We start from the raw sequence: 13537 nt of genomic DNA, 5'->3' as shown, positions 1-13537 counted from the left end.
TGCTTGTTTATTTGGGTCTCCCTATTTATCCATGTCTATACTTTGTAAATGTGTTGTAGTTTCTCACCCTGGATTCTCATGTCTCCCTGCGTGCTTTCCTCTACCTTTGTTAGATTTGTGTTGCAGCTGCCCCTTTGGTTGCTCAGGAGTTCCAAGAAACCCCTTGATGGCCTTTTAGGGAGTCAGGTCTGAAGTGTATTTAGTTGTGTGGTTAGGGCCTTTTCTAGTCTGTACGAGGACCAGATGGGTACAGGTGTGCTTTCTCTTCCTTCTTTGGTAGTTCTTTCCCTTTTCTGTTACCCGTGTGTGTGTGAGCACGATCATAACAGCAGGTAGGTGAGGCACGCGGGAGACAGATAGCAGATGTACTGGAAGCACAGGTGGACAGGAAACTGTGGGACTGGAGCAGACAGATGTTTTGGAGACCATAGACTTGTTGCAGAGATATTGAAGGTCGCAGGCAGACAGAACTTAGGAACACTAAAGTTTTATTATTGAGATACAAGTGTATCTTGATGAGCGTTATATAGGCCCAGGGAGAAGATCACATAGGAGCACGCCGCGCCGTCTGCAAAGCCCGACGTTGAGCATAGTTTGGCGTATCGCGGTGAGGGCAGCAAAGCCTGGATCCGGGACAGGTGCATAACACACAGAGAATAACTTCTTGGTGAATCGAATTTACCTGGAAAATCTGTGTGAACCGGTAAATTCGAATTGTGACCGAACCGCTTGTCTCTAGGGTACACCCTCGAAAAACTGTCTCCTTTTTAAAGGACGGTGAACTGCTGCACTCTAGGCTAACCTGAATTTTCTTGGCGCACTCAAGTTTTCCTGCTTCCCATAGTAACAGAAAAAAAAAGCTGGATTATTCCACATTATTTTGGAATTTTCATTTCTCTTTTTGAAATTGCTGCATTCATATGTTGTTCTAAAGCCTATAACAAATACTAAAAAGGTTATAGTGCTGTTTTTTGTGTGTGGCATTTCTCAAAACACAGTATTCCTTGGGTATGGTGTTTTACCCATAGACTTACCTATATGACTTTAAAAAAACAAAATACAGAAAAGAAGTGCATGATATAAATATAACAAAATTAAAACTGTAAAAAAAACAAAATTACACGCTTGAAATTCATGTTTTTTTTTGTCCATTGTTTCTTCTAAGTAATTTAAAGAGGATCTGTCACCAGACTTCACTGTATAAACTACATACGTTATTAAATATCTTGAACCTGATTAGACAGGTTTATTTACTTTGAAATTCCATGTCAGAATGGCTGTATAATCTCAATACTAAATTGAGCATTTTAGGATTCCAGCTATCGAATCCAGTAACTCACTAGTTCAAGCGTGTTTAATCTCCCCATACCCAGCCTGACTGACAGCTGCAGCCTGTACTGAGCAGTGTGAGATCTCAGCAGCAGGGAGGAGAGACATTGAGGAGCTGGCTATGGGTGTTGGTGGTGGGGGTTAAGAGACGAGTAGCATCTGGCTTTATTTTACTTGACGGAAACCATTTGGGGACAACTTTTCTAAAAACTGGAAAACCATTATTATGTAAGCTAGATGATAAGGTGGTCATGGAATGTACAGTATATGTAGCAGAAAATAAAGACAGTACAAAATTGAAAGCCAGTAGGAAATATGGAATTTCTTCTCTGTTCCACTTTTGACAACCTGTTTTTTTTTAAAGTTCTATGCCAAGAAACAAGTGCTGAACGCTCAACAGTGTCATGCCGTCGCTGTATACTCACACGGCCTCCGCTCCTGCACCGCAGGCCGTCGCTGTTCGGCAGCCGCGGCGGTCCCTTCTGACAGGTCCACGGCCGACGGCATCTCTGCATGCAATGCGCCATAGGCCGCGCCTCCCTCCTGTCACTTGTGCTCCGGGGTTGCCCTGACCCGGAAGCACCGTCGGACCAATGGCAGACCAGGCAGGGGTATATCAGGCTGTCCTCCTTTGAGGGAGGCGCCTGATCGTCGTTTGCTAGCACACTGGGTCCTGCTTCCTCGTGTACTCTCTGCAGTCCCGCAGTCCTGTCTTCCGTGGTTCCTACTCCAGTCCTGCCTCCCGTGTTCCTGCTCCGTCCTGTCTATGCTCCAGTCCCGCAGTCCTACTCCAGTCCTGCCTCCCGTGTTCCTCCTCCGTCCTGCTGTCAATGCTCCAGTCCGGCAGTCCTACTCCAGTCCTGCCTCCCGTGTTCCTCCGTCCTGCTGTCTATGCTCCAGTCCCGCAGTCCTACTCCAGTGATCCTGCTCTGTCCTGCTGTCTATGCTCCAGTCCCGCAGTCCTACTCCGGTCCTGTCTCCATTGATCCCGCTTCGTCCTGCTATCCCTCGTCCGGCCCTGCAATCCTACTCTGGTCCTACCTCCTATAGTCTCGTGCTCCTACTCCAGTCCGTTCTGAGCCGCCCCTCTAGGTATCGGCTATCATGGTATCCGAACCCCTGGGCCTGCTCCTAACGATCCCTGTATAGGGGTCGGCTCCACCTGGCAGCTCGCCCGGGGCCATTCGGTGTCATGATCCAGAGGATGCACTCCTGGAGATTTTCCTCACCTGACCAGCCGTGGTAACAAACATTTTTTATTCTAAAAGTGCATTTAGTGCACTAATATAAAGAGACTGTCTTAAAGAGCACATAAAGACCGAATAGTTTCAACACATATATTTATTAAATCACATTTTTTAATCCATATCACATATCAAAGTCGATTTAAAAATTAAATTCAAGTCCTATTTAGTGAGGTACAGGTATTAGATGTGCAGTCATTCTGTGATTAGAATATGGAGAAATGATCTTTTAAAGGTCATGTGTCATCCCTCCTAAGCCATCTATATGTTCATGCAAGATAAAGAAAGATGACTGAAATGACACCTTGATATCTGCAATCCGATGTTTTATTCCTGAGAAAATAAACGTTTTTCTTAATATGTAAATGAGCTGTTAAGATCTATGGGCCGGACATAGATCTCCCCGAGAATCCGCCTCCAGAGCTTATTGTAAATAAAAGGCGTGTTACTAGTGACATGAAATGGCTTAGCCCCCTATATGACTGTACTAGCACTCTAATTGGAGTTTTGGGGGTGACAGACTTTAAATATCTATTGCAGAAGTCTCTAAAGATTAACACAAATAAAGAGAAGAAAAGCGAATTATTTCCCCTCTTGGTTTACTTGGCCATTTGGCAGCCATGCGTGAGGAGGGCCACCTCTGGGAGGCCGTACAGTATCAGATTCCCATTCACTACGTGGAAACAGAGAACATCTTTTATTTAGTTTTTCACCGGGAAACCAGCTCACAATGTCTCATCTGAATAAAGTCAGGGAGCGGCTTATCGGGTTACAAATCACCTTCCTTACACGAGGCAAGCATGCTCAGGTTTATATCTAAGTCTTTAATGAAGCCCTCCTCCTCCTTCCATCAAAGTTTTATCCTCTTACTATATTGTACTCATCATATTATATAGCACTGTGTACTTACAATTGCTCATTTTGCCTTTCTACCCAATTCTTCTCTTTTCTCTATGTAGACACAGGACGTCTCTTTTCCCTACTTGAGTCATCACCCTCTTCACCTCCTGACCTAGCTGTTCAGCTCTTACCCCCTGCTCACTTTTCCAGTGATGACTCATTCAGGGAAATTTGACCTCCTCTTTATACATAGAGCTTAGAAAGATTCACCTAGTCAGTTTTTAATCACGTGATGTCATAGACCTAATGGAAAAGAGAAGAATTAACTTTGTAGGAAAGCAAAATGGAGTGCAAAATATTAAAAGGATAAAAACTTTGATGGGACGGTTTCTTTAAAGGGAGTGGCTCTTAAAACAACATATCCGTGTGGATGGAGCAGTACTAAGCATGTGTGACCAGTCGCTGTCTATAGGCGGTACGGTCGCACATGCTCACTACCACTCTACTCACACAGTGGACTTTGGGCACCTCATACATGAGATCGAGGGTTGTATCTCAGATGGACCACAGCCATTATAACATCAACTATGCTGTGGATAAGTTATAACTGTTGTTTGTAGGGTAGCTCCTTTAAAGACTAAAGGCTGTAGACGATACTGACCGGTTAGGCCAACAGTCTAATGCGTGGGATGACTCCCAAGTACCGATCTCCGATGGTAAAAATCCAGGGGAAAATGGAGAAGTTACAATCTGTGCAATACATTGGGCAATCACCATTAATTACTGTTGTGTATGCTTGGGAAAACACAGTGAGTCCATAACCAAGTGTTCCCAGCTATTCCGAGATAAACTAGAATACAAATATTCTATTTTAAATTAAAAAAAAAACTATTGACAAAAATGAAAGAAAAAGTTTAAAAATATTTTCTTGTTGTCACACATGCTGATGGATTTATCTCTGAGATTCTCCTGAGCTGCACCTGTAGTCTGGATTGCTCTCTCTCAGGCAGACCTACATTCATGATTTATATGCATCTTACAATCACAAATCTAACCTCCACTGTATACGATGCACCAGGGCTTCTGGATGCCTTTTCTTTTAACACAATTCACCTTGTCTTACCTGTGCTTAGCTAGATCATGGCTGAGAGATCTGCACATTTAGCAGACCCCCTAGTACTTTTGACTATTGATCAGTCCGAGGCAGGTCCCCGACCGTCTTCTCCCCACCCTGTGGCTTAGTTTTATGTGCAGATTTTCCCCATAGATTTGTGTAAGATGCAGAAAATTGGCATCTAAAAAGATTTATTTGAAACATGACGTCCCAAAAAGAGACAAAAACCACAGCATTAAAAACACAAGTAACCTAACAGGTGCATAAATGTGGCAGGAAATCTGCAACAGCAAATACTCATGGTGGAAAGGTGGCAAGGGTGCTGCCACAGGGATGGATTTTTTTTTGTAAGATATGATAAGGCAAGTTTGTCCAACATGCCCGATCCACTATCCATCAGGGAAGAGTCAGCAGACCTTATACAGGTGCTTCTCACTAAATTAGAATATCATCAAAAAGTTACTTTATTTCAGTTCTTCAATACAAAAAGTGAAACTCATATATTATATAGAGTCATTACACACAGAGTGATCTATTTCAAGTGTTTATTTCTGTTAATGTTGATGATTATGGCTTACAGCCAATGAAAACCCAAAAGTCATCATCTCAGTAAATTAGAATAATTAGCAAAAAACACCTGCAAAGGCCTCCTAAGCGTTTGAAAAGGTCCCTTAGTCTGTTTCAGTAGGCTCCAGAATCATGGGGAAGACTGCTGACTTGACAGATGTCCAGAAGGCAGTCACTGACACAGTCCACAAGGAGGGTAAGCCACAAAAGGTCATTGCTAAAGAAGCTGGCTGTTCACAGAGTGCTGTATCCAAACATATTAATGGAAAGTTGAGTGGAAGGAAAAAAGTGTGGTAGAAAGAGGTGCACAAGCAACTGGGATAACCGCAGCCTTGAAAGGATTATTAAGAAAAAGCCATTCAAAAATTTGGGGGAGACTCACAAGGAGTGGACAGCTGCTGGAGTCATTGCTTCAAGAGCCACCACACACAGACGTATCCAGGACATGGGCTACAAGTGTCGCATTCCTTGTGTCAAGCCACTCATGACCAATAGACAACGCCAGAAGCGTCTTACCTGGGCCAAGGAGAAAAAGAACTGGACTGTTGCTCAGTGGTCCAAGGTGTTGTTTTCAGATGCAAAATTTACTTTCATTTCATTTGGAAATCGAGGTCCCAGAGTCTGGAGGAAGAGTGGAGAGGCCACAATCCAAGGCCTAGTATGCAGTTTCCACAATCAGTGATGGTTTGGGGAGCCATGTCATCTGCTGGTGTAGGTCCACTGTGTTTTATCAAGACCAAAGTCAGGGCAGCCATCTACCAGGAAATTTTAGAGCACTTCATGCTTCCCTCTGCCAACAAGCTTTATGGAGATGGAAATGTCATTCTCCAGCAGGACTTGGCCCCTGTCCACACTGACAAAAGTGCCAATACCTGGTTTACAAACAACAGTATCCCTGTGCTTGATTGGCCAGCAACCTCACCTGACCTTAACCCCATAGAGAATCTATGGGGTATTGTCAAGAGGAAGATGAGAGACACCAGACCCAACAATGCAGACGAGCTGAAGGCTGCTATCAAAGCAACCTGGGCTTCCATAACACCTCAGCAGTGCCACAGGCTGATCGCCTCCATGCAACGCCGCATTGACACAGTAATTGATGCAAAAGGAGCCCCGACCAAGTATTGAGTGCATTTACTGAACATACAGTTCAGTAGGCCAACATTTCAGATTTTAAAATCATTTTTCAAGCTGGTGCTATAAAGTATTCTAATTTACTGAGATGATGACATTTGGGTTTTCATTGGCTGTAAGCCATAGTCATCAACATTAACAGAAATAAACACGTGAAATAGATCACTGTTTGTAATGACTCTATATGAGTTTCACTCTTTTGAAGAACTGAAATAAATTAACTCTTTGATGATATTCTAATTTTGTGAGAAGCGCCTGTATGTATTAGCCCATCCGACCAACATCTCCTGGTTCCGCCGACCTTCTCCTAATATGAGTGGTTAGCATTGTAAGTATATAAAAAAATATCATCTTATCCATCCCGGTAAACTTTTTTTTATTATCTCAGTAAGGATCTGATTTCATTTTTTCTTTTACTAGACTTAGGTTACTTGTATTCAAGTTATATTCAAATCGTTGCAGCAGCGTCCTGGACATGCAAATCATAATGAATATGACAAATCAAAAGATCGAAGTCATAATTACACCAATGTATCCTCACCATATGCAGAGAAACGCAATCACAGAATGAACATCACTTTTACAACGTACGACCTCTGAACGCCATTTTACCGTTCATATAATCGTGTACAGAGAGATCACCTACTTTACTTTTCCCGTACTGATATTGTACTGCCTGTATTACACTCCAGAGCTGCACTCACGATTCTCCTAGTTGTTGGTAAGAGTCAAAAAGCTTGGCCATAGACACAACCCTACCGGATTAGCCGAGCTCCCTGAATGTAAGGTGCACAATTCGTTATTCCCACATTAGATGCCTATACCGTGTCTGCTGTAAGGGCGACACAAGCCAAAATGCAAAACTAATCAGTATATAAATCAATGTGCAAAGTATGCTTAGAGATTTCAGCTCTGCAGCACAACTCAGAGTAGAATAACTAATGCACAGTATTAAGTAAGTTACTGACTTTTTCATGCGCCCTTTATATGGAAACATAAATGAATTAGTAGTAGGAGATAATCGGACAATTTGTCAGTTACTGATATTAAAAACAAAAAATTTAGGAAAATCCCCAAATCCGTTTTCAGTTTGATTCACTTGGAATGTCCCAATCGTTGGACCTTGTTTTTATCATCTTTCAAGGGGGTTTCGAGTACTTATATATTGACAGCCTATTCATCATAGGATAACCTCTCAATATTGGATGGGGGTAACACTGTTCACTTCAATCAGAGATGAGCTGCAGTACATGAGAACAGCCACTGCGCAGTGCTGTTCTGGCTTTGTATAGCTGGCTGCAGAGGGAACTACAAGCAGCAGAATGGAAGGGTTGGAAGGTGCCGGACACTCACTTATCTGATTTGAAGACCAATCCAACAAAAAAAAAAAAAAAAGGTCATGGATATTTAAGGCCTGGAAAAATTCCTTTAAATTATATCAATCTTTGGTTTCCTGATTTTATCCTGACCAATAATTTTGTGGACATTAAAAAAAAAGCATAACACCAGGTGGAGAGATAATGGTTTATAGAAACATCAAGTCATATTTTGTCATTAGTGACCTTAGAAAACGCTCCATCTTTTAGTCAAGATATGGTGAAAAAACATTTACGAGGCAGAATATGAAATAACAATGGTTAAGTCATCTTAAAGGGAGTCCGTCAGCAGATTTTTGCTATGCAAGCTGAGAACAGCATGATGTAGGGGCGGAGACCCCGATTCCAATGATATATCACTTACTCAGCTTGTACGTTTCCATAAAAGTTTTATCAGCAGGAAATGATCACTAAAGGACTATTTTTCTCGTGCCATGTAGTCCTCCTGCTCTGTGTAACCCCGCCTCCATCAGTAATTAGCAGCTTTCTGTTAATGTGCAGTAGACACAAAAAGCAGCCAATCAGTGGTGTGGGCGAGGTTATACAGAGCTCAGCATTCAGAGCTCTGCTACATCTGCAGCAGAGAAAACTATGATCCTATCACAACTGCTGCACCCAGTAATCTAAATGACACATAGCCGGAATTAGGGTCTCTGTCCCTACACCATGCTGCCCTCAGATTACATAGCAAAAAAAAAAAACTGGTGACAGATTCCCTTTAAGAAAGTGTCATATCCAGTGGTGTACCATCAACAGAGACAGGTGTTGTGAGTTCATTTTCCCCTCCGTCACTGAGGCCTGGTGAACTCCCTATTCTAGTGAAGGAAGGTAGTGAGCCTGATTATCAGACACCTGGGACTGATGAGGACGATTGGCTGAGTGGAGTCACTGACTGGATTTAAGGCAGCCTACGCCCTTTCTGCCCTGCGGGTGATTTCTCTGTGGACTCTTGGACTCCAGTCTGATTCCTGCTCTCCTAAAGCTAAGTTTTCTGTTTTGCCTTTTTGCATCTAAGATTTGTTTTTGTTTTTCTTGCTTTTTGGATTCTGCCACTCCCTGCTGGAGTGTGCAGTGTTCCGTGAGCTCTGTCTTCTGAATGTACCTGAGTGCTGATTTAGTTTTTGAAGCTTAGTTGCTTCAGGGCCATTTTTATATCAGCTTGTTGGCTTTTGTCTCTGATAGGGTTTTGGCAGATTGCAGACAGCAGCCTTCCTATCCGTTCCTATCTAGGTAGTTTTTGGGCCCCGTCTTTGCTCAGCCTGTCTTCCTGTCTGTGTAAGTGTTTTCATCTTGCTTCACCGTCATTATATGTGGGGGGCTGCCTATTGCTTTGGGGTCTGCTCTGGGGCAGTTAGATTTCCCCTTTCCTTCTTTAGGCCTATGTATCTCTCCGGCTGTGATCGAGGGGTCTAGGTCATCGTAGGAACCCCCCACGGCTACTGCTAGTTGTGTTGATAGGTTCAGGGGTCTGCAATCTGATAGTTGCCAACTTCTCTGGCTTTCAGGACTTAGCTAGCATTTCTGTTTTTGCCTCCTACGGTGACTCGATCATAACAGACAGGCCATAAAAAAAAGATATGGGGCCCATAAGTTTGGGAACCCCATCTTCTCGCCAGCATTTAAAGACTTTTACTTTGTATGTCAGAAGTCGGGAGAATTTGTACGGAATGGGATCACATGCAGGTGCCGATATTGGAGATAACGCTTACTGCGGTAGTTTAACCCCTTAGATGTCATGATAAAAAGCGACCATGGTATCTAAGTTGTCAGACCTCCCATTAAGTTAATGGCAGTAGGGGGGCCCATGGAGGTGGGTGACCACTGGCCGAAACCTGAAGCGTGGCCTAATTTGACGACCGTTTGTCCACCACTTGGACAATCATTATCCGACTGGGCGGTCCTGCACTTTATTGATCCTAATCTGATGTGCATGGTCACTTTTGGCAGTGAAGTCATGATTTAAGGGTATCCCTCAGTGCTACACCTGCAAAACCCAACTACTGTGTAAAGGATCATTAGGAAACACATTTATTGACATTTAGGATAAATATTCCGATTTTGTGCTCATTTACGACAAGATAAAACGCTGCTACGATCTACACCAATCTGTCTTATCTCATGGCAGAAGCTTATTCATCCAGCAAGCGCTTCAGATGAGACAAGATCTCGGCCCCAGTTGACCACACTCTAATCGAAGAATCAATGAGCTCAATCTCCTTGGCAATCTTCTTCTGTAAAGTGTAGCCCTCCCTGGGCATGGCGATATCACCCTTCTTCAGGAATGTTACGGGGCAGAGGTCATTGCTGCCGTCGCCAATGTAAACTATTTTCGAGTAGTCCACTCCACTTGACATCTGCTTGGCCACGAACTCTTCCAATACTTTTTTCTTGCACAGGTTCGTCGGGCAGGTCGCACAATGGTGGATGTGGAAATTCTGCACCGTGAGGTTCCCGTAACGGTCGAAGGTTGCCGGGTTCGTGAACACCCGATCGAAAACGTTGCTCACGTCGGCGTGGGTGAGAATCCAATCGATGAAGATCGTATTGGAATCGGAAATGATGATGCAATCAAAACGATCCTTGTTTTGGCCAATGAAGTGGAGGAGCTCCGTCATCCCGGGAGTGTAGGGTATGGAGATCATGATTCTTTTCATGTCATCCTCTCGAATTCCCTGTTCTCCTAAGTAGGTGAAAATCCGACCCATGTACTCTGTCCATTTCCCCTTTTCGTAGGAGTTTTGTAATCCGTGCGGGAGCTTCTTATCGGGAGCGCATTGGACAATCCACGTGTCGCTGTTATCATTAACAATAGTGTGGTCAAAGTCAAACACCAGGAGGATCTTCATGTCCGCAGGATGATGGTCGTCACCTAAGGAGGAGAATGATTGAAGACTGTTACAGATTTCCTCGTTTGTCTTATCGATGGAGAAGGAAATTTACACATTCTGTCCTGTATTTATAAGGTGCAATCTTAGACTAGAAAGTCAGAAAATGCACCAAATGTATCTCGGTGGCCAGTTTGATCAATCTGGTGCATCTTACTTTCTACCACCTATTAGTTGGATTACTTTGTGCCCAATTTTTGTCGCACATTGTTGCTTTCTAGACCACATCCCCCTTTCAACAGTTATTCCCATCTTTATTGATAGGTATAATGATACAGTGCTTATAAAACCCCCTCTCTCCTTATAATTAAAGGGTTTATCCAGAACTTAGTTTTTTAAGCCCATAGTAAAACTAAAAAGACAAATAAAAAGCAGACAGGTAGTTGCTATCTGAGTCAACTATCTGCTTGCTCTGGCGCCCGTACAAAGCGGTTATTTGGACGCCCCTGCTGGTGATTCAGCTGCTCAATGTCAGCAGAGCAGCTCATCCTGTTGTGAGCTGGCTGGCTTCTGGTGAGGGTTATGGAGCTGGCTGTGCTGACAGAGGAGTAGTGAGTTATCTATCTGGACTCCCTCTGTTGGTGAAGGGAGGTAATGAAGCTGATCTAAATGGCAGAGACCGGCCACCTGAGGAAGAGGACTGCGATTGGACATCAGGAGTTTCTGATTGGATTTAAGGCAGCAGACTCCCTAGTTTCTTGCTGGTGATTTTTCCTGACTGTGGCTCCTGGTTTCCAGTTTGGTTCCTGCCTTCCTAAAGCTAAGTTTTCTCTGCTATTGTTCATATGAGTTTTTGTCTGGTTTACTTAGTTTTTGTGTTCAGCCAGCCCTGGCTGGGACTGGGCTGAATCCCCATTTTTGTCTCTGATCAGTTGATCTCTTTTGCTCTGTCTTCAGAATATACCTGAGTGCTGATATAGTGATTTGAAGTCTAGTGACTTCAGGGCCTTTTTCTATCAGACGTGTTGGACATTCTTTTTGGCAGGGTTTTTTGCGTGATTGCAGACAGCAGCTTTTCTTTCCTGTCCTTTCTAGTTAGCAAGGGCCCCATCGTTTGCTCAGCCTATCTTTCTACCTGTGTCTGTGTTTTCATCTTGTTTCACCGACAATACATGTTGGGGGCTGTCTATTGCTTTGGGGTCTGCAATCCGCTTGTTACCAACCTCTCTGGTTTTTTGGGCTTAGCATGCTTTTTGTTTTTTCCTCCTCGGTGACTCATTCATATCATCATCCTCTTCTGGGCTGCTCTGTTAATGGGGTGTGACTGGCGGCATCATGCTCATTGACAGCGTCATGCTCACTGACCGCTGGCTCCCCGCAGTTCGGCAGAGGGGAGCCAGCTGTCAATCAGCATGACGTCGGCAGTCATGCCCCCACTGACACAGCAGAGCAGAAGAGAAGGTGCTGCTCTGTCAATGTGAAGTCAGTGTTAGCCGGTCGCCGGCAGTAGTGGTCTGCAATAGCTCTGTGGCGGCAAAGCACCTACCTGCCGGTTAGTTTTTAGGCCCATAGTAAAAGAATAAAAAAGGTCTTGGATTAACCCTTTACTTTTTTTTTGTTTCCGATGGGACTAGCCATTGATGCAGTCTAGCAGTTGTGTCCAAACGTGCAGTGCTTACAAACTCATAGGATCATAGACTGGTAGAGTTGGAAGGGACCTCCTGGGTCATTATGTCCAACCCCCCTGCTCAATGCAGGATTCACCAAATCATCCCACACAGATGTCTGTCCAGCCTCTGTTAGAGGACTGCCATTGAAGGAGAACTCGCCACCTCTCGTGGCAGCCTGTTCCATCGTTCAACTGTTCAATCAAGCTTGTAAGCGCGGTCCAGAAGCTGGCCAGACAGGCGGATGGCTTTCTTAGCTCCAGATCATGGCCATCCTCAGTCCTATTGTGCTCTTCCAATTCTGCAGAGGCAAAGCATTGTTCAGGCCGGCCGGTCAATAATGCTGAGGTCCAACCGGTCAACGAAGTAGCAGCACTCATCCTCTGAGCATGCAGGAAGCCGCGAGGCTAGGGCGCGCTGCGCTCTTACTTCATAACATGGGGCTAGCCCTTTTAGCCTTTTCAAGGGGAGATGAGCAGTTTTGAGAGTATCTGGTGGAGGAAAAGGTAAAGAATGACAAAAAAAGGTCTCTTAAAGGGGTTGTCCCATCTTCTTTGACAGGAGTGTACCTCTATCTCACGGCTTCTGCTTGACTGACAGTTGAGATCAGCAGCAGTATCGTGCCACCTACCTCACCCGTGCGCCCTCCTGTGCTGCGAGCAGACACCATTAGAGAAGCGCAAGGCCAGCGACAGCGCCGCTCCGATCCAGCCAGCATCAGAGCAGCGCTCTGTAGGAAAGCGCTTGTAAGCACTGCTCACGGTTGCTGCTAGTCTGCAGAGGTGGCCGGTAACCAAGACAACGAGATCTAAATAATATAAGGATTTTTAGTAACAAGTAAATGGTAATGTTGCTTGATTTTCATGAACTTTGCCATTCTGTTGCGTTTTCCGGGTCACGTCTGCGGCGATAGATGGAGAAAGACAAGAAATGACTGACGAGAACTGGTGACGCTATTTCTACAGTGTAATTACAGCTGAGGGTCTGCAATGACAACCCCTAACAGATCCTCAGGCCAGTGCATGGTGAGAGTTGTCACTTCACCCCTGTGAAGCCATAGGGATCAGTAGGGATCATGCACTTACTATGAATGCACACAGCTCCCTGCTGACATGGATGGACCCTCCCGTCCGCACTAGTCGGCTCCTCGGCAGAGAGTAAAGGTTTGTCCGCCGGTGCAGGCGATTTATTACTTTCTCTTACCCTTAGACACTCTCTGCCTATAGCGCAACATCCGGTAGCCATCTTTGATGAGGGCGACCGTCCAAAAGAGGCGGTAGTTCTGGATGTTTCTAACGACCGGTGGAAATAACATCGATTTGTAGAAATAAAGATCAGCAAGGGCTCTCAGTACACCCGGACATGCGCAGTGGAGGGCAGCGTCTCCGCCTCCCAAGGACGGAAAAGGACGCCCGTCGCCCATACTTTTACGTCCGCTTCC

At 44.6% G+C, this 13537-nt stretch overlaps 1 protein-coding gene across 2 annotated transcripts; it reads right to left on the bottom strand.

Moving 5' to 3' along the window:
- Window positions 1–9609: 9609 nt before the first annotated feature.
- Window positions 9610–13528, bottom strand: PHOSPHO2 (phosphatase, orphan 2). Of its 2 annotated transcripts, none has more exons than XM_073545826.1 (2): window positions 13300–13528; window positions 9610–10473 (listed from the first exon to the last, which is right to left on the bottom strand). In XM_073545826.1, the coding sequence occupies exons 1-2, from the start codon at window positions 13517–13519 to the stop codon at window positions 9734–9736; spliced, it is 960 nt and encodes a 319-aa protein (XP_073401927.1). In that variant the 5' UTR covers window positions 13520–13528; the 3' UTR covers window positions 9610–9733. The 2 variants fall into 2 exon arrangements, with proteins under 2 accessions (XP_073401927.1, XP_073401928.1); XM_073545827.1 differs by having other exon boundaries at window positions 13182–13479.
- Between the last annotated feature and the right edge of the window lie 9 nt (window positions 13529–13537).

Source organism: Dendrobates tinctorius, unplaced genomic scaffold, assembly GCF_039654945.1.
Source record: "Dendrobates tinctorius isolate UK_male_01 unplaced genomic scaffold, ASM3965494v1 ptg000143l, whole genome shotgun sequence".
Classification (NCBI taxonomy): domain Eukaryota; kingdom Metazoa; phylum Chordata; class Amphibia; order Anura; family Dendrobatidae; genus Dendrobates; species Dendrobates tinctorius.
The sequence above is the reverse complement of the archived record's forward strand: the minus strand, read 5'-3'. Positions and strand labels throughout refer to the sequence as shown.

Bases quoted from the DNA above. Each gene is read 5' to 3' on its own strand.
- PHOSPHO2 (XM_073545826.1), bottom strand. From the start codon at position 13,519: ATGGGCGACGGGCGTCCTTTTCCGTCCTTGGGAGGCGGAGACGCTGCC. The intron at 10,474-13,299 runs GTAAGAGAAAGT...TCTCCTCCTTAG, and splicing joins TAGGCAGAGAGTGTCTAAGG to GTGACGACCATCATCCTGCG.